Here is a 21,517-nt window from a genome sequence, read left to right as displayed (position 1 = left end):
CTCTAAAATGCACAGGCACCTAGTGAAGTGAGGTCAGAACAGCAGGGATGTTTCTACCAGTCAAAAGGCGTGCAGCAGCGTTTTGACAGCCATTGCTCTCTCGTCTGCGGATGGGAGAGCAATGACTGACTCACTCCAGCATGAAGTTCATCACAATAACTTAAGTGAGATGAAATAAGAGCAGGGATCACTGTTTCAAAGAGAAACATGTCAGTTTTGCAAGCTGTCTTAAAAAAACAAAGTGATAAAAACAGGATGTTACAACTACTCCAATTTGCCATTTCAATAGAAGATCATTGTCTAACTTAAAGGGGCGGTGTATAGATAAATATAGTGCATAGTTTTATAGTCAAGTTTATATGATACATTCTCATGTGTTTTTATGGCTTTGTATTTTAGTGTTGTTGAACTGCCTTTTTGCTGAAATAGAATATACCAATAAATTGATTGAAGGTGCGCAGCAGTGTTTTGGATCAGCTGCAACTGTCTGATTATTCTTTTAGACAGACCTGTGAGGATACTGTTGCAGTAATCAATGCAACTTGAGACAAAAGCATGGATAAATGTCTTAGATCTTCCTAGGATATTGGTCCTTTAATTCTGAAAATGTTTTTCAGGTGGTAGAAGACCGACTTTGTAATTGTCTTTTTGTGTCTCTGAAGGTTCAGGTCTGAGCTTCTGGGCCTTATTACTGGTATCTCGCTGATAGCTGAAGCTGTGTGCTGACTCTTGATTCCTCTTGTTCCTCTTTATGTCCAAAGATAATTACTTCAGTTTTCTCTCTGTTCATTTTGAAAAAGTTATAGCCATTTCTAGATTTGTTCTAAGCATCTACTCAGGGCTTGGATGGGTTCAGAGTCACCTGGTGACATTGTAATGTACAGCTGTTTATAATCTGCGTAGCTATGGTAGCAAACCTTACTACTTGTTATAACCTGAACTTGCAGGAGCATGTAGATATGAAATAGGAGGGGTTCCCAGATTTAACCTTTGGGTACCCCACATGTGATTAATGTTCGCTTCAATGAGTAGCTATCTGTTGACACAACAAAGTCCCTATTATGCACACTCATCACAAGCGGACTGATGAAAAACATGTGAGTCATGTACAGATTGAACCCACTTGACTTTCACATTGCTGATTTGTTGATGGTTGCATCACACATAATCTTCACCTCTAAACTATACAGTAGGGGTGCAGATCGCAATCAATCAAGTTTATTTGTACAGCACATTTCAGCAACAGGGCAGTTCAAAGTACTTTATATCATAAAAACACAAAACACAATACTCCTGGTGGACACCTCTGCAGTAACAGTTTAGGTGCTACAGTAATATTCCTGACAGCATGCTGTTGGCAACAAAATGAGGTACAGCACAAAGAGTTTAACCTTGTTTTGTATGAGTGATATTTGCGATAAATTATTGACCATAACAAAAAATGTTTACCCTCTCCTGATGGAGAATTCTACTAGTGTTAGAGATATACAGGCTGCTCTAGAAATGAAAACCCAATTTTTGACCATTTTCTCATGTCACTTCTCAGCAAAACAGAAGGACAAACTCAAGATTTGCTCAAACAATCCTGCTATCAATCACGGATTCTTCATGAAGTAGTTTCCAGTAGTAACTCAACTCAGGATAACAGCTAACTGGTTTTCTGAAATCAAAAACCGAGGATATGCACACACTTGACCCAGAATCTACTCTGAATTTTCACTTATCTAACTTTGACTTATCTAAGCAGGGAATGTGAGCACAAAACAGAAACTACAAATAGAAGAATCCAACAAGGAGTGAAAGACAAAGAAACAGTACAAACTGAGAGAGTGATTGGTGGAACAATAAACAGGTGAGTTTGATTCATGCTGTGACAATGCATGAATAGTTTTTCATCATGCTGTCATAATGTCATCTGACTACAATCTGATCAATCTGAGAATGCCATTTTGATAACCACACAGTATGTTAAAAATAATTTCATTCAGATTTCCTTTTATTCTTATTTACACCCTATTAAAACGTCTTGTTTTTTCTGACTGGTTCTTTTAGCTTTTAGTCTGTAAACCTTTTGCTCTGCTACTCACACACTCGAATTTCCCCATTGAGGGACAATAAAGCATTTTCTATTCTATTGTCATTTTGTTCTATTATAGCTTTGTACTGACTACCAGCTATTTAGGTTGAAATATATTTTGTCATTTTAAGATTTAGAATTCACTCCAGCTCTCGCCAAGAGAATCGATCATGACTGAGCTTTGACCTTTAGAGCTCTCTCATTACAAACAAGTATTGTGTTTCCAGCATAAACTGCCAAGAAGGGAAAATAACAAGCACAACAACCATCTCTTCCTCCTCAGTCAGATCACCCAGCTGTTTGTCACCAACACAGGAAGATTTGCAGCAGCGCACGACACGGTCTGCTGCACGGCTCTTTTTTCAGTCACATTGACCGACTCTTCACTTAATCTGCGCAAGTCTTAGGAGAGATTTATGTGACAGTTTGCTTGCTTGTGATTTGTTGATGGTTGCATGCATATTTAGTTTGAAAGCTCACCTAACGCTGACATACTTACGCTTCTAAAGTCCACTTCTTGCTCTTGCACCTCAAAATACACACGACAGTGAGAAGGAGGTGTAGATGGTGAAAGCCACAGAGCAGCAGGGCTTGGGTGTAAAGCTTGAGAGGTCAAAGGCATTCCAACAGTAGGAAGCAAATAAATAAATAAAAGGTTCATGCAAATAAAGACAAAGGAACCACTGATTCTAATTTTGAGTGGCAGGCGGATCCACCCGGGGGGTCTGTCACCTTGCTGTTATGAGTCGCTTGCGCAGTTGTTCCTGCACACCATGTTTCCAGTTATGGGAAGAAGCCTCTGTCCTCTGTAGGGGAGACATACTCACATCGACAGGAGCAAAACACTGACGGCTGCACCGTAGGAGCTTCTTCTGCTTCCTTCCTGCAGCACGCTGCCAAATCTCACATCATGGCATAAAGAAAATTCCACTCCACATGTGGTGGCACAGAATAAAGTGGTAAAATATTGTACTTTTTAGAAAAGCATTAAAACCTGATGCATTGCGGATTTCTGACATGACAAGAACCACCAATCAAAATATCACATTCCCACTTATAACTTCAGTAATCGCCTAAAGCTGCAGAGGAAGAGTAGTAAGAATTGAACATGTAGGTTTAAATTCACATGTATATGTGTGTGTGTGTGTGTGTGTGAGAGAGAGAGAGAGAGAGAGAGAGAGAGAGAGAGAGAGAGAGAGAGAGAGAGGAGGTGAGGGAGGCTGATAGAAGAGAGAGTGTGTGTGTGCGTGTGTATGTGTGTGTGTACTTTATGTATGTGCATGATTTGCAGTCAGGCTTGAGGAGAGAGCAACAGACGAGGTGGAGAGTGGACTCAGATGACACCACACCACAGCCTCTAATCTCTGTTTACAGCAAGGAACCTCAGCAAAGCAACTCATTGCAGGTAAGGAGATTTATGTTTTCTGAAAAACACACATTCTGAGTCCTGGGATGAGTTACTGTAATGGATAGCCAAAATCTACAAAAAATATATATACTGTATATATTTCAACCTTTCAGTTTATATCCTTCGTTGATGTGTGGCTTATAGAATCACATTTTTATCATATTCCTGCTTTATGATAAAATGAGTAAGTCAAAATTCTGGTTTGCTTTGATGCATTTAAATTGATTTATTGCACTATTTTCAAGTTAGAATTAATTTTCTTGGGTTTATACAAAGACAAACTGACATTTCATTTTTTTTATTCATAAAGTAATAGGTTAAGACATAATGTAGATTCAACAATAGCGTTGTAATATAATGCCTGCCAAGTCTGTCGATCAATAATATGAACAGTGGTATTATGTTAAAGTCAACCATTATGCAGTTTTGTGCAATTAAAACCTGGATTTTGTTTTTGTCTCTGTACCTTATTTTGATGGTGGTGACTATAATTGCATTATCGAACAAAATAACATTATTAAGGTGTATTTGTATTATTTTTTTCCTATGTAGTTGTCCTGTTTTAGAGTAAGGTGAATTGGAAGAAAAAAATTATAATGCTGTCAGAAAAGCCTTGCTTTCTGTTTGAGAGCAAGAAAACTAGAAATATCTAAAGAAAAAATATGTATGTGTTTCTATTATTTCTGTATAGAGAGGCAGATCTGTGCTGTGTCCTCAGCATGCTTAACGGACAAGAGCTGCTTCTCATTCTTAAATTGAACCACAGTAAGAAAGGAAACTTCCTGTTTGGAGTAATGTCCTAAATCTATTTTGACCCTGTTAGAGCGACAGGTTACTGTTATATTTTATGATGGGTTCACTTCTTTCAAGACAGTCATTTATAATTTAAACTGCTGACTTTGATTATTCATGACAGCATGTGAGAGAAAGAACGAAGACAAAATGTATGTAACGTTCAAGCTTAAATAAAAATCATTAAAAGGTCAGTTTGTTAGAAAAGTATTCACCATCGGGAGATCAGGTGTGGCAACTGCTTCATGCTTTTTCTGAAAAGATGAACTTTCTTTAGTCATTCTTGGTTACTGATCAGATTTTCCTGGACTTGATTTAGGTAAAATGACTCTTAGGGGGAAAAGAAAATTATTGTCATTAAACATGCTGGCTTGCTATAACCGCAAAGTATATCTATATATGTATATATATATTTTTTTTTTCTTTCTTGTTCTTTCAAGTTAATATGCGTATCATCTTTAAAGTGTTTTACATGAGTAACTGAGATTTTAATCCTTTCACAGGCTGCTGTTTTATGCAAAATATCAAACCTGCCCAGAGGGCATATTGGTAATTACAATTAAAACACATGAAAATGTTTTGCTAACTAAATACATTCCTTCTCTAAAATGTTGCAAGACATCATCCTATTTGCTTCACACAAACACATAATTGACCTCTTCCTTTCCCAATTTCATGCTCATGCAATTTCAGCCTCTGCAGAGTGGATGCTGTCATATCAATCTTTAGCTTGTGCCAATGTGCTCTGCCAAACAATACCAGTTTATTGCTCTTGGTAATTGAATCTTTTTGATTAACTATGAACATAAAGCAGTCATAATACTGCTAAAATTATATGCAAACTGTATTTATTCTTTCCTATTTTTTGGTGATTTTATAGCGTGCCATAAAACTGTTAATTGTAATTTTATTTTCTGAAATATGACCAATCATGCAGGATTATTATGTTCTCATTTCATACCAAGAGCTTTAGTCAGCAAGAACACACTGTTCCAACATTATAAAGCTAATGGAAAGAAAATAAACCTCAAACTCAGGAAAATGAAAGAAAAAAATTCTTCCTACACTTTTCTGTTGCTTACTAGTAAAATATTTTTGAATTCCTGTTAAACTAGCCTTATAATCCCTGTCAAAACTAGAAAAAAGTAAATACTGTATATGCCACCAATCCAGAAAAGTGAAAATGTTTGTGTAAATATTTCCACAATCTTTGTATTAAAAAAACTCAAAAATCTGTAAAAAAAAAAAAAAAAAAAGAAAGAAATTATCTGTTCATATAAAGAATTGGACATCTTTTATATTCTCTCCAAAAGCATTTTCTTACATAGATGACAATTTTTACAGTGATTCACATCCAAATATTATTTGTACTCAGTAATTAAAAGTTTATTTTTCAATCTTTATTTGTGCATTTTCAATTAGATTGTTTTCTGTCAAAGATTTCCAGATCATGCAGTAAAATTCATCCATCCATCTGTTGTCTATACTCGCTTTTCCATGCAGGGTCACAGTGGGACTGTGGGAAGACACTGGAGTACCCGGAGAAAACCCATCCACATTAAGAACATGCAAACTCAAGCCTGGGATTTGAACCCAGGACCTTGTGCTACTGTGCAGACCCATGCAACAAAACAGATGCATCTCTTTTTGAAAATAAACAGAGAAACAGAGTAAGAAAAAAATGCTTATTTTAGGTTTTAATAAAATCTCAAATTTCAGTAACAAGAACTGAACCGGGATTGCCCTGCGCTGCAGCTGGTTGCTCTGTTACTTCGCAGAATAAAGGTCCTGAGTTCGAATCCAAGCATAAAGACTTTCTGAATGAATCTTACAAATTCTCCCCATCCTCGTAAAGCTTCTTTCCAGGAACTCCTTCTTCTTCCCACAGTTCAAAAACATGACTGTTCAGTTAATTGGTCTCTCTAAATTACCCTTAGGCATGATTGCGTAGATGGGTGGTTGATTGTCCTGTGATGGACTGGCGACCTGTTCATGGTGCACCCTTCCTCTTGCCTGATGACTGCTGGAGATACCAGCTCCTGTATAAACAACAGACTGATGGATAAATAAATTGAATTGGAGTGAACTCACTCCTATTTGTATGATGGGACTTGCGAAACACGTTGAAGAGCTCAGTGTGCCAGGAAAATCTGCTCTCTTAATGGTAACACTGGCAAAGAGTTCTGGACATCATTAACAAGGACACAAACAACTGAGTGGAAGTTGGATGTATGGAATAAGAATACAAAATTATATAAATCATTGTTTAGACTTAATAGCTTTATAAAGTAACTATAGTGAAAATGTTCGGTCCTCAAATGTCCAGCAAGCTTAGACAGTTTGTTCACTTTCAAACTGTAAAAGTAGATCCTGCTGAAATACTGGCAGCTCAGGTGTGACGTCTTTACCCTTCCCCGCCGTTGACTTCTGGAGTAAACAGATCCCAGTATGAGTCCGTATTTAGAAATGAAGTCAGATGGTCCATTTATTAAATAACCTTATATGCCATTTGCACAGGTGAGACCGGCATTGTCATTAATACACTGATCTTCAAAGGCCGTCTGTGTGTAATGGAAACAAGCACAAAATCTCTCTAAGAGCTTTTTGTTTGCAATCCCATCAGAAGTTTTCACCAGTAAAATATTTCCATTAATGCTTTCAGTTCAAAGAGGAAGCAAACAGAGATGTTTGTTATTGCATATGTTTTAGATCCAAAAAAAAAAATCCCATTAACTGACCAAAGTTAAAGTAAAGCACTTTTTTTTTTTGCCTTTTCTTGTTCAGATAGTCAAACCAAATATTTACATATTTATACCCAGTCATGTTTTTGTTCTCAAAGACATTAAAAACGTTTCATGTTTTAGGTTTGTTTGAATTACAGGTATTTATTCTATTTAGTAAAAGACAGAATGTTGAGAGATATAACTTTTTATTATTTTTGCATATAATCAAAAGGTTACAAAAGTACTATCCCTCCAAACAATTTGGAAAATACCAGAATATGAACACAATATGCAAACCTTTTTGTGAAGAGGATGGCAGAAGCAGTTAAATGACTCATTTACTGGTTTTGTCTGAAAGGGCACTCAGTGAGGCAGAAGCCAGGACTCTTAAAGGAAGTGAAAAACTTAAAGAGATGTCCCGTCTGTCCAGAATTGGACAGAGAAAACAAACTGAGACAAAACTGAACACTACATCAGATCAATTTACCTGAAAATGCAGAAAAAAATGGGTCTATTCATTATTACTTAAAGAATATATATTTTTAAAAACAGCATTTTTTTAGAAGATATCAGATTTGAGTCTCTTCTTGCAGCCCTTAAATGTCTACATCACATCCACTGACATCAACCAAACAATGACTCCCATCAACTTTGTGTGCAAATGAGCTTTGAATATGCTTGAGCTCACCGAATTGTATTCTCAAATTAGAAAGATTTCTGAACCATACGGCTTCCTAAACTTAATTAATCACTCACTGTCAGGAGTGAACCCCCTGATCAGAGTAGACAACAGTGGATGCTGATCAAATTTAAAGTTTGGAGAATAATATAATGAAAAGAGTAGAGAGATGTAAATCAGCCACTTTCTCAATGCAGCGTTGAAACTTTCATCTTTCATTCTAATTGTGACTCTATTTTTGTCATTATCAGTCATTCTTCATTCTCAATCAAGCATGTTAAAAATACCTCTGATGAGAAGTGATGCAATTAGTTTTAATGAATCATTAGTTTCTTAATTCGTTCACAGTAGAGGAAGCGGTACAGCACGCTGAGCAGTTAAATAATATCTCAACTTTCCCTTTTTTTCATAATGAATTTAATGCACAAGCTTAATGAGACCGTCACAGGTTACACACAGTTCACAGTTATAGTTGGGACAAGAAAGCGGTAGGATTTTAAATAAAATCAAATATAATTAAACCTGTGTCTCAGTTTGAGCGCGATCTGTTTATGACCGATTTCCCTTAGGTTTGTGGTTCTTAAAGCTTTTTGATGTCCTACTGTAGCTTTAAGAATATTAAACAGCCACATTCGATAGGCTTTTTTCTATAATTTTTCTACTTAAAAACCAAAGATGCTACAGAATCTTTAAAGAAAATATGAAAAAAATGTGGTTAGCCTTGATTTTCAGCTGCACTGAGTTAATGAACCAGCCTTCCCACTTCATATTTTCAGATATGCAGGAATTTGCATTTCTAGAGATTTACATTTTTGCCCCCTTCGCTTTGCAAAACAGCTCAAGCTGAAACTTAAATTGCTATTTTTATATCTTGCCACTGATTTTCAACTCAGCCCACGCTTGTACTTTGACCTGGCCATTATGAATATCTTTTGACTGAAATAATTGAAACTAACTTCCTTGTACCTGGAGAAGAAAAGCTTGCCCACGGTACAATGTCGCCACCACCAGTGACAGGTTTGATGTTTGCATCCCACATGGTGCTTTGCATGTAGGCCTAAAAGTTGAATAAGATCATAATCTTCTATGAGCTCGCTTCGATCTCTACATGTGTCAAAATGTAGACTTCTTGAAATCTACTTAAGGTTATTACTAAATATGTATATTTCAGATTGGTAGTTGTAAAAAATATAGGAAACAATTTAAAACTATAGTTTTTTTTACTTAGCAGACAAGCATTTCTTGGTGTTGATCTGTCACATAAAGTCCCATTAAATAATACATTTGAAGTTTGCAGATGCATTGTGTAAAAATGTAGGAAAGTTTGCAAAGTAGCATTAAAGCATCGATGCAAGCGCAGTCTTGAAACAAGTTACCACTCTGTGACATTTGATTCCCGTTTTCCATCTGTGCACAAACACAATATCTCCCCATCTAAAATATTACTCACGTATCTGTCAAACTAATTTTTGACTTATGATTGTTTCTGTTTCCATATTGTCAGACTTGTTGTTTTATTACTTGCAAATGCAAATGTCACGCATATACTTTTACTGTTTTCCAGATCCTCCGTCCGATCACATCCTCACCATGTCAGATAACTGCTCTTTCGATCTAATGGCTGGGAATGAAGAGTGGCTTTGTCCTCCAGGACAGCAGTGTGTCAATATGACCTCTGGCATGAATGGCAGCCATATTGGTATGGATGATTCATGTTTGACAGAGGAAGGATATCTAGAAAAATATCTGGGGCCTCGTCGATCATCTGTGTTTCTGCCTGTTTGCCTCAGTTATTTGCTCATCTTCTTGGTTGGCGTTATGGGGAATGTGTTGACGTGCACTGTCATTGCACGCAACAAGGTCATGTGGACACCAACAAACTACTATTTGTTCAGCTTGGCGGTGTCAGACCTGTTGGTGCTAATGCTCGGCATGCCACTGGAGCTGTATGAACTTTGGCAAAACTACCCATTCCTCCTGGGGAAGGGAGGCTGCTACTTCAAAACCTTCCTGTTCGAGATGGTCTGCTTGGCATCCATCCTCAACGTGACCGCGCTGAGCATCGAGCGATACATTGCTGTGGTGCACCCACTGAGAGCAAAGTATGTAGTGACACGTACTCATGCCAAGAGGGTCATCCTCACCGTGTGGAGCATGTCGGTGCTGTGCGCTGTGCCAAACACGAGTTTGCACGGGATCTTCACCCTCCATATTCACTCTGCCGGTCCTGCTGGCGACGTAAACCTGGAGATTCCTGACTCAGCGATCTGCACGGTGGTGAAGCCGCGTTGGATGTACAACCTCACCATCCAGGTGACCACCTTCGTGTTTTTCATTCTGCCCATGATCACGATCAGCGTTCTCTACATGCTCATCGGGCTGCAGCTGAAGCGTGAAAAGATGCGACAGGCAATGGAAGCCAAGTCTGGCTTTGGAAACAACAGCTTCTGCAACATCCGCACTCAGCAGCAGAAAGCCCGACGCCGACAGGTCACAAAGATGTTGTGTGAGTTCACTTTCTGGCTAATAGTGACTTTTTTCTTCTTCTTTTTTTTTTTTTTTACTTTCTGAAACATCGTCATCTTTACTCAATACTGGGTCATTTTCAGTTTTTCTTGCTTTTGTTACACTTTAAGATGCCACGTGAAATTGATTTCTTCTTTCAGAAATATAATGAAAGAAGGTGCATACACAGCCTTTAAAACATTTTGTCTAGCCTTTCAGCCATAAGCAGAGATTGTTTACTTTTATCGGGGGAGAAAGTAACACCATCTAATGTGTGTGCGAGTCGTAAAATATGATTTCACAGCTTTAATTAAAACAGAGAAAATATAATTACAGTGTTAACAATGTAAGCTGTTTTTAGCTTCTGACAGTTGAGCTCAAAATGATTCCAACCCCTGGAAGATTTAGTTTTACATCTGCTAGAGTAATTAATCATTAGCCTGGCAGATTTAATTAAACATGCTGGTAACTGATAATTATACCAACATGTTTCTCCTGACTGGAAGTAATATTAATGTTTTAAATGACCCAGACTTGAAGCTACTCCAGAATTTGTGTAGGAAGCTAAAATTAGGGTGATGGTAATGAGGCCTTCCAAGCTCACAGACTTGGAGTTCATCACCAAAGATAAATTGTCTAAATACCTGCAGAAACTACTGAAGGGTTTTGATTGTTGGCATGCAGGCAGAAATTGTTTCACTAAACATCGAGTTGGTAAATAATTTTCAGCATGCCATGTTTTCCATAAAATGTAAATAAAACAGATGAATTCCACTTTCATTTTATTAATACTTCTTATGCATTTTAATTTTATTGTCAGAGTCTTATTTTACACCTAAATGTGCAAACACAAAAAAATCAACATCCACAAAGAAGAAAAACACTGTAAGTTGCTCAAGAGAAGTGAAGTAATACAATGTCTGCAGAGTACAGTAAATTACATACAACTTGTCCTATCCTGTTATATACAATATAATGATATTGAATATTATTCAACCTTATTATATTCCTTAAATCTGTTGAGTTTTAGATTTCTTTTAAACAGATGTAGTTTGGCACAGGCATTGACTTCCTCACCTAAGCTACTTCTTGAGTCTGAAGGGTTTTTTTGGTAGCAAATTTTGTTTTGATTTATTTATTATTTTGTGAGTTTTCAGTTAAACCAAATCTCCAAATCTTAATATTTTGAATTTTAAAACTAGTGGATTCGTATGGTCTCTGAAAACGGCATTATGGAGAAATCTCATTCCTCTTTTTAAGTTGAAAATTATATCTAAATTACATTTATATGCATAACCTCAGACCTGAGCTCCATAGCAAATGTATGTGACTATATGTAAGTGTGAAGTATACAATGTACAATAAATTATGATGTAAAATATATTTTTATTTCCCCATTATAGAAATGCTTCTGGCCATCTTGGATTGTGAACTAACAATATCATGTTTCCAGTAACATTCATGATCAAGTGTTTGTGCTCAGTGACTCTTTCTAGAAGAATATTATCAATTGCGATCTTTAGTTTGATTTTGGTTTCATGTTTTCCAATTTCTTTTAATCTGTTAAACAAAGTCAGCATGCAGAAAGACTTTAGAAGTGCATCGGTAAAGGTACAACGTGAGGATAGCAGCTGGTCTGTTGTTACTCAGCTTTTGGTTTTTAAAGCTTTCCAGTCCTGATGTGATTTAATCCTTCTGCTGAGCTCTTGTATGAGAGCTTCTCTAAAACCACAGGAGGGCTTGAGGAGGAGCTCAGAGGGCCTTCATGAGAGGGATAAAGTGCACATTGATGCACTTTCTGTTTTTAGACGTCTTTTACTCTGATGTGAAGGATTAAAACAAGTCCAGAAAAATCATAAAATGTCGCATCATGGAAGCAAAGCCCTCAGAGGGGAGCTTTATATTGGAGGCAAAATTTGCTGGCAGCATTAATCATTAACTTACTTTCAAGATCGTTGCCACACACGTCTAATACTCTTTCTCTTCCCTTTCTTTCAGTTGTCTTAGTGGTGGTTTTTGGGATCTGCTGGGCCCCTTTTCATACGGATCGCCTCATGTGGAGCTTCATCAGTGACTGGACTGATAGCCATCATAAAATCTTTGAGTACGTGCACATCATCTCCGGCGTGTTTTTCTACCTCAGCTCAGCGGTCAACCCGATCCTTTACAACCTCATGTCCACCCGCTTCAGGGAAATGTTCAAAGAGGTCATGTGCCATCGGTCGCATCATATCAATCCGAGAAAACACTCTCTGAGTGTGACCCGGGTGACGCTGCGCAGCACCCTGAGTGATGCACCACTCAGCAACGGAGCCGCTGTTGCTGAGGCTGACATGGTGGCAGATGGGGAGGGAAAACAGAAAGATGAGACCAGTTTTTCATGTTGAAGAAAAACCTGTGAGGCCATGTGAAAAGGGAAGAGGAAAAGCTTGTTGTTTAGAAAAACAAGCTTGTTCTTAGTCAATGCCCCCTTTATCCACCATCAGCAGCAATGTTTACAGGAATATGACAGGAAAATGTTGTCTGTGGAGATGAATTATGTGAAAACAGCACAACTTTCTGCTAAATGATGGAAAACAAATTTTCTAAAATGGGCTAAATGTTTTAAGCTAAAATGTAAAGAGTTGCTCAGTAACTCGTCTATCACCTATACGACCGCTAAGCTCATCTGAATACATCAAGACATGAAGAACCATGAATGTATTTTAGAAAGTCTGTTTCAGGTTCCCCAGTTTGAAGCCTGTCTCAGATAAGTATCACAGCACTTTAAAAGAATAGCTTATCTTATTTTAAATTTGGTTCTTTTCACAATTTGAAAGAACTCAAAGGATTGTTCAGGACTTCTGAAGTGCAGATAGAATATGAACTGCACATCAGAAAACCTGAACTATCCCTTTAATGCTGTTGAAAGTGTAACGAATGTTTAAATGGGACACTTACTGAAAATGATGTATTTGTACAGCTTTTTTAAATGGGGTGGAACAATGATTAGAAAGGACTCATTTGAAACTGTGACACTGTATTTTCTCTGCATCTCTGTATATGCCGGTGTAATAATTCTCATTATTATTAAAATACCAACAACCATGACAGATTAGTAGTATTAGTAGTATCAGTAGTGTTAGTGCGAAATAGTGAAACATTATGGATGTTATTGTGGAGGATTAATCATCAAACTTGTGCCTGTATCCAATCAGTTGTTGATATATGAAGGTGTTGTTCTGTTAATCATTTCTGTTAATGTTTTAATCTTTTTAATTGTTTGTATCTTTACTTTAACAAATTAAAATGTGATCATTTTAACCATTATTGTGGGTTTGTTCTATTGGAATAACCTATATATATATATATATATATATATATATATATATATATATATATATATATATATATATATATATATATATATATATATATAGATAGATAGATAGATAGATAGAGAGAGAGAGAGAGAGAGAGAGAGATATGCAGATAGATATTGATATTTATATTGATATATAGAAATGATTTTTGATCTGGTTTCATTGAAAGTATACTTAATATGGAGGTTGCAGGTCAAATATAGACTCAAATAAGAAAAGAATACTGTTTACTAAAAGCCCAATATGAAGCCATTATGAATGTAGGAAGGCTTACTGAGTTCACATTCAAAAGAAATAAAATCTCCTGAAGATCTTTTACAGAAACTGGAGCCAAAGAACTTTATCCTGTTCAGCATTTTCTAATAAAAAAATGACATAATTCAGCTGCCTTGACCTGCAATCTTTCCTCAGGCCACAGACAGTCACCAAGAATACTTACTGGATGTCTCCACAAACTCTAGGAAATGCAATTTCCACATGTGCCTCCTTGACATAAGGGCATAAATTGAGGGTCTCAGCTATACTCCATATAGCTGCAGCACAGCCAAGGCTTCATTGCAAATTCAATCATGAAGAAGAGTCTTGTGTAATAATGCGAAGTCCTGAGGTGTTTTTTTTTTTTCGTAGAAAAGCTGGTGAATTTATTCCATCCGCCCACTGTCTGAAGCCGCTTATCTTTGCTGGGTCATGATGGTGAGGCGGTCAGCAGGTCCTGATGACTAACTCAAGGAAAACTTCAGACTCAGAGTGGATTAGCTGTACTCACAACAACGGCATTTTTATTCATAAATGTATTTATGTGATTAATAAAGGATTAAATGAAAACAACAGTTCACCAAGACATTAACAAGCATGCTCAGTATTCACAGTTTTTTTTTCTGGGGAATTTAACTCCAAATTATTTGTGGAAAATCTAAAAATAAACAGACTGTCTGCAAAAACTAAGTTTTAATTTGTTCATTTCAGTACTAGTGCAACACAATGCTGGAAATGTTGAAAAACTGTAACTTTTATCAAAACAGTTTCTTAGTCGCAGATGTATATACACTGTTTTTTGTAAAAAATTAAAAAAAAATATAAAAGTAAGACATGGTAAATAGTTTAAACTTTTTCTCCACTTTTAATTTGATACTTATCCAGTACAATTACACAATTGCTCAGAGGGAGTGTAAAACATAAAAACCAAAACAACTAATACTTTGTTGACACACTTTGATCATCAATTTCAGGAAACAGTCTTTTGGTAGGAGTCCAATAATTTGACGTGTTAAGAAAACATGTGGAAAACATCAGTTATTGGGGTTCAAGAGCTACATTTTTTTTTTTCCGAACTTCAGTGAAGAGCTTTTTTGAAGAGACATTTTTCTTAATCTAGTATCTATTGTAGAACGACTGTGGCAGTAGCAAAGTAGTCAAATAAAGAGAACTTGCTTCAGGATGCTATTTTCTCTTGAGCTCTTTATGAGCTCCTACATGCAAAAAAATCAGACTTCAGCAAAAAGACTGAAGGAGTGACTCAGGAGTTGTAAAGATAGAAATCTAAACATTTTACTGTTTAAATTACTTATATCTCTACCTGAATGAGGTAGACTTTATGCAGTGACTGTCAGCAAATTACTCTTGATAAAACACAGAAGTTGCAGTGTGTAAAAAGAGGATGCTTAAAAGACATGCCCCAGCAAATGGTGCTCAATTTAAGTGTTGTGGACGAGTGTTTGCTGTAGCAGCTGGTGAAGTAAATAAGAACAGGGATAAAGAGGTTGACGACGGGCCTCTCCTGTGAAGCACATTCCTCTCCCAGCAAGGTGCAAAGCAAGGTGATATGCGCTCAATCATGAAAGAAGACCTGAAAAAATGTGTTGGCTCTCCTAGAGGCTAAGAGAAAGAAAACACCGCTCTCTTAAACCTTAAATTATGCAACGTCTCGAAGAAGAGCTTTGACAGCATGAACCCTGATGCAGTAGCTGCAAATTACTGAGTGATGATGGTGAAGTGTTTGCTCAAAGTCTGGTGCACTTAAGGTAGAGCACAAGTTTGCTGTTTGAATCGAAGGGCAGTATTTACACTTTACAGCCTCTTATTCTTATCATTTTTATGTTTATATCTTTGTGTGGATGTTTTGATTTGCCTTTCACTTTGCTGCTGGTTCACCCAAATTTCCCCACTGAGGGTCACAAAAAGGATATTTCTATTCTATTCTCAGGGACTTCATCAATGACTGTGAGCAAAGTAAGTCTGATTTTGTAGATCCTGCTATACATTTGGGAAAATAGTGTGAATTACAGTAAACTAAGAAAGAGGGCCTGGCCCAGTAGAACTGGACTGAGCCACAGTTTGAGCTCATCTTGCTGACTAAAATATGTGGAGCCTTGACTAAATGCACTGTGTGAAGTCTTCAATCTTATCAAATCATCTGAAGACTGCTGCACCGTGATTATGTGTCAAACATGTAATTCATGACACTATTTCTCAAAACCAGTATCCACAATAAGAAGCTATAAAAATTTAAACTGTGCACATAATACAGATAAGAGATTAATCTTATTTTCCGGCGAAAATGGGACTTTGCAAAGTTTAAATCTCTTTAATCTTACATATCAGAGAAAAGTATTTGGAACAGCTGCAATTTGTGTTCCCTCTCCTTTCCGTACTGCATGCTGCATTCTACTTTGTTCATTTTGTAGATGTGTCCAGCAAAGGGTTCAACACAAAGCACTGACTATGTCAGATAAGCCCATCCCTGAGAAAAACACTGCAATTTCAGCAGTCCACCCTGCATCAAGTGACATCTTGCAGCATTTCCAGCAGTGACAAAACACCTGAAGATAATTTCCTGTTGTGAAGTGCTGGTGTCAGAAGTTCATGGAAAGAAAAAAAAAAACTTCAGTACTGTAGAAAAGTGAAGGTGAAAGTAAAATACCTTGCCTGAGTATTCATTTCCTTTTTCATATTTTGCTAGATTACAACTTCAAACTTCAGTTTTTTGCAATTTGATAGATTTTAGGGTTTAAAATGATGACCAACACAAAGCAGTGCAGAGTTTAGAAGTGAAAGGAAACTCATAAACGGATTTCAATCATTTTATTTGCAAGATGAAATGTGTGGTGCATATGTGCAAAGCCACCTGACTCAATACTTTACAGACCTGCTGTGATTACAGCATTTTACAGCCTCCAGCAGGTGTTTCTCCAGGATTTATAGGTACGTCTGTTTACCACAGAGTATCAAAGGCACTGAACAGATTTTACATTGTTAAAAAAAAAAAAAAAAAAAAAAATTATGAACGCTGTGTATCATGTTCCTTCCACTTCCAAATTAGTCACCACTTTGTGTTGTAAAACATAAAATACATATAATAGATTTTGGGTTGTGATTTCACAGTAGTAATGTGAAAAAAAACAAAAAAAAACAAATATGAGGCAATGAAAACATTTATTTCTGATTATTTGTACTGGAGATTCTGGGACCTGCACACTCTTCAAATCACTTCAAAAAGATGCATTACAGAAGCTACTGCCGATCAATTTATTCAGGCCTTTCCGTCAACTATTACACACTCTTGTACTTCTTTGTCAGATCTAGTCGATCATTTCATTTCTAAAGTAGAGAAAGTTATTGATACAATTGCTCCTGTTATTACAAAAGTAACCTCTGGGAAACGTAAATCACCTTGGAGAAATTTTGAATCAGTTAGACAGGGGAAAAAAGAGTGCCGGAAAGCAGAACGCCGATGGCGCAAAACCAAAATACAACCCAATTTGGATCTCTATAAAGACAGACTTAAAATTTACAATTTTGAACTTCAAAATGCAAGAGAGACCTTTTTTTCAAACATCATTTCCACCTCTGTTAATAACTCTCGTGCTTTGTTTTCTATTCTGGATAGGTTAACAAATCCACCATCTTCTGTTAACCGTGAATTCTTCTCCTCTGAGGCTTGTGACAAATTTGCCAACTTTTTCATAAACAAAACGATGGAAATAAGAAAGACAGTAAATTCCGTTACGTCAGTTGCAAATGAACAATTACCTATATTTTTCTCTAATCAAAAATTACATAGGATGAGTCACTTTAATTTGGTTAGCCAGAAAGATTTGACTCATACATTACTTCATATGAAACCATCTACTTGCTCCCTTGACATCATACCTACCAGTTTGTTCTTAAAGGTCTTAGATGTTCTTGCTCCGGATCTGCTACAAATAATTAATAAGTCTCTCTCTTCTGGAGTCTTCCCTCAGGCTATAAAGACTACAGTAGTTAAACCACTTCTAAAAAAACATAATCTGGATTCATCGGACTTAAGCAATTATCGACCAATATCGAACTTACCATTTTTAGCCAAAATATTGGAAAAAATTGTATTTCAACAGATTAATGGGTTTCTTGCCCTGAACAACTGTTTTGATGTCTACCAATCTGGTTTTCGTCAACATCACAGCACTGAAACTGCTCTTGTGAAGATATTTAATGACCTCCGTCTAAATACAGACCGTAATAAAATCACAGTACTAGTCTTACTTGACTTGAGTGCTGCGTTCGATACAGTTGACCATGATATTTTACTATCCCGATTAGAACACTGGGTTGGCATTTCAGGTACAGCGCTCAGCTGGCTTAAATCTTACCTGTCCAACAGAACTTTTCATGTGTCCATAGGCAATTTTAAATCTAAGCTTATTGACATTATTTGTGGAGTTCCCCAAGGTTCCATCTTGGGGCCACTTCTCTTTAATATTTACATGACTCCACTACTTCAAATTATACAACAAAATAATATAGATTACCATAATTATGCAGATGACACACAGTTATATATTAGTCTATCGCCAGGGGACTACAGTCAGGTACATATACTTATTAAATGCATCGAGCAGATTAATGTCTGGATGTGCCAAAATTTCCTCCAATTAAATATAAACAAAACTGAAGTGCTAGTGTTTGGACCAAAAGAGCATAGATTACAAATGATCACCCACCTTCAATCGATTGGCTTAAAATGTTCTGATAAAGCCAAAAATTTGGGAGTGATGATGGATCCAGATTTAAACTTTGACAGCCACATCAAATCTATCATAAAAACTGCATATTATCATTTAAAAAATATTTCCAAAATTAGACGACTGATGTCCCTACAAGATTCTGAAAAACTAATTCATGCCTTTGTCTTTAGCAGGCTCGATTACTGTAATGCCATTTTTACTGGATTATCAAAAAAAAGCAATAAAACAGCTGCAGCTTCTTCAGAATGCAGCTGCAAGAGTCCTGACTAAAACAAAAAGAGATCAACATATCAGTCCAGTTCTGAGATCGTTGCACTGGCTCCCAGTTGCTAAAAGAATAGAATTTAAAATCTCTTTATTGGTGTATAAAACTCTACACAACAAAACCCCAGATTATATTACGGATCTTCTCCAGCCCTACATACCTCCCAGACCTTTAAGATCAACTGAGTCAAACCTATTAGTCATTCCGAGAGTTAGAACAAAATACGGGGAAGCAGCTTTTAGTTTTTATGCTCCAGCCCTCTGGAATAAGCTTCCGGCTCACTGCAAGTCTGCCCCAACTTTGAGTTTATTTAAAACAAGGTTAAAAACATTTCTATTTGAAGTTGCCTATTCTTGAATTTTATTTATTTTTTTTTTTTTTGTGTTTCTTGTCTGATTGGTATTGTTTCTCTGTAAAAGCACTTTGAATTGTCTTTGACTGAAAGGTGCTATATAAATAAAATTGCCTTGCCTTGCCTTGCCTTCAAATGAACACTACTCCTTTTGCAAACACACTTATTTTTATTTCTCTCATAAATTCAGGACATTACAGCTGCAAGCTTAAAGGAATGCTGAAACATGCAGCAGGACATTTTCAGGGCATAAAAGTTCAACTCGAAACCCAACCATGCCGTCTCCCTGCTCAGGGTCAGGTAATTAGATTAATTATAGTGACGTTTGACTAAAATGTTCAGCTTTTGTGATTGCTTAAAACCCTCAAATTATACCTTTTAGACTGATGAGACTTTAAGTTCTCTCTCAATCAAAATCTTATGGTTTGAATATGAAAGCCAGGTGTGAAACTTTACTGAATAGGGAGCTGACTGCATCCATCTCTAAGATGAAAAGACACGCTCAGTTCATCTATTCACCTGTCTGTTCATTTAACAGGACTATTGTCTGTGCTTCTCGTGTTCCAGCGAGTGACTGGTTAATGCTTTCAAGTGAATTTAATCTAGATGAAGAAACCGAGCACTTTGAGCTGAAAAACAACTTATTTTGCAAGTAAATTATGTTCTTGAGAGGTAGAAAATAAATAATTTATTCAAAAAGGAGGAATTCAGAGATACCCGACTGACACCTTTCCACCTGTGTTTAGGCTCTGGAAAGTGACAAAAAGAAAAATCAGTAACCCATTTACCTCCTTAAACACACAGCTTTCTTATACATGCACCCTCCATGCCTGTAAGCACTCCTGTGTAAAAAGCTAAAGGCTATGTAAATTAATTAATTGATTGATTGAATTAATTGATTTTTAAGTTGAACAGTCAGTGGCCTCCTTTAACCATTTCTTTGTTTATATTTGTCATGCTTGTGACATGTTTGTGATCACCATTTTTTTTTTCTCTGGACAAAGAAAATCAAGTACATGCAAAAAGCAACTTTAAAATAATTTCTTAATTCAGAATAAAACACATATTTAGCACAAACATTATCATGTATCAAAGATGTATCAGATGTAGAAAATTTAAGTATTGCACTTTTGTCAGGCTGGTATTCGGGGAGTTCAAGACCTGCTAAAAAAATCATTTTCATTTTTGCGCAGATTGTCTCCTAAAGTAGAATGCAAGGCAATATGGTGCTTATTTTGTAAAGCTGTTTGACATTTGGATTTATTTATAAAATGATAGTACATATTAATCAACAAATAATCAACTGTATGCAGCAAAAACAGTTTTATGAGACTTCTTAAATAAACATCTTTAAGTCACACAATCTCTGGCTCTGCATTATCACTCTTGTAATTATAAAGTAAATACTGCACCCAAAGAATAATTAAAATACCATTAAATCCCACAAAAAATTAGGCTTAACTTACAAAAATGTAAAATAGAGTATGAAATATGGAAAATTATTTGAGCTGCTCATTACCACAGTCTGCACATTTTTTGAGGCTCCTCAGTTTGATAAATGTTCAAATGCATGCATGTTAGCTTAATTGGTGATTCACAACTGATTGCAGCTGTCAGGGAGAGGGTGTCTGGCTGTTTTTCAGCCTGAGCCAGCTCTGCGATGAACTGGCAATCTGTGCATGGCAAACTTTCCCTTCAGTTAACATTGGCTCTTACATTCTTCATCTTCCAGTGATGCTGGATAAAAAAAAAAGTGATGAATTCATGCTGGGTTGTTTTCATGCTGCAACCGCTGTAGCCCGCTCACTCAGGATGAATGTTACTAATCGGCCATCAGATACAACATACTGAACCATAATCACAACCAAGATGTCAGAACATTACTGGCAGAGTGATGTGTTCAATTTTCTAGATCACCAAGGTGATGGTGTCCTCACGGATGCTTTCACATTCTCAAAAATTAAGTGCCACTGTGGTGTTGGGTAGAATAGTGTGTGCAATAGAGTGAAAAGTGACTTCATGATATGGAAACATACACACACACAAAAAAAAATTCACACACGATATTACTATTGATGATCTGTTTGAGTGAGTGTTGATTCTAGAAGATGACTATTATTGTTTTTAAGGTAGGCATAAATATGTTAAGATGCAAAATATACCTCAGACAAAGTTCAGGACATGTTAGCGATGTGTGTAATGAAAGTAACAAAGTTAATTGAAGTGACATCAAAAATGGGACTTAGCTACAGTCATGATATAAAGACAAAACACCCTCTGTTAATCTTAGGATTCAAAATAGAAATAATCTGGTCTTAGTGCTGCACAGAGCAGCAGCTGCTCGCCTTGCC

The 21,517-nt window shown here is 36.5% G+C and overlaps 1 protein-coding gene across 1 annotated transcript; it reads left to right on the top strand.

Annotated features, from left to right (window-relative positions):
- The first annotated feature begins 9,206 nt into the window (after positions 1-9,206).
- Positions 9,207-13,487, top strand: nmur1a (neuromedin U receptor 1a). The gene is made up of 2 exons (XM_014974873.2): positions 9,207-10,185; positions 12,183-13,487. The coding sequence occupies exons 1-2, from the start codon at positions 9,207-9,209 to the stop codon at positions 12,569-12,571; spliced, it is 1,368 nt and encodes a 455-aa protein (XP_014830359.2). The 3' UTR covers positions 12,572-13,487.
- The last annotated feature ends 8,030 nt before the right edge of the window (positions 13,488-21,517 follow it).

The sequence above is a fragment of the Poecilia mexicana genome, unplaced genomic scaffold (assembly GCF_051168715.1).
Source record: "Poecilia mexicana isolate PSO_F unplaced genomic scaffold, ASM5116871v1 scaffold_4, whole genome shotgun sequence".
NCBI classification, from domain to species: Eukaryota; Metazoa; Chordata; class Actinopteri; order Cyprinodontiformes; family Poeciliidae; genus Poecilia; species Poecilia mexicana.
Note: the sequence above shows the minus strand (reverse complement) of the source record. Positions and strands in the feature narration are given on the sequence as shown.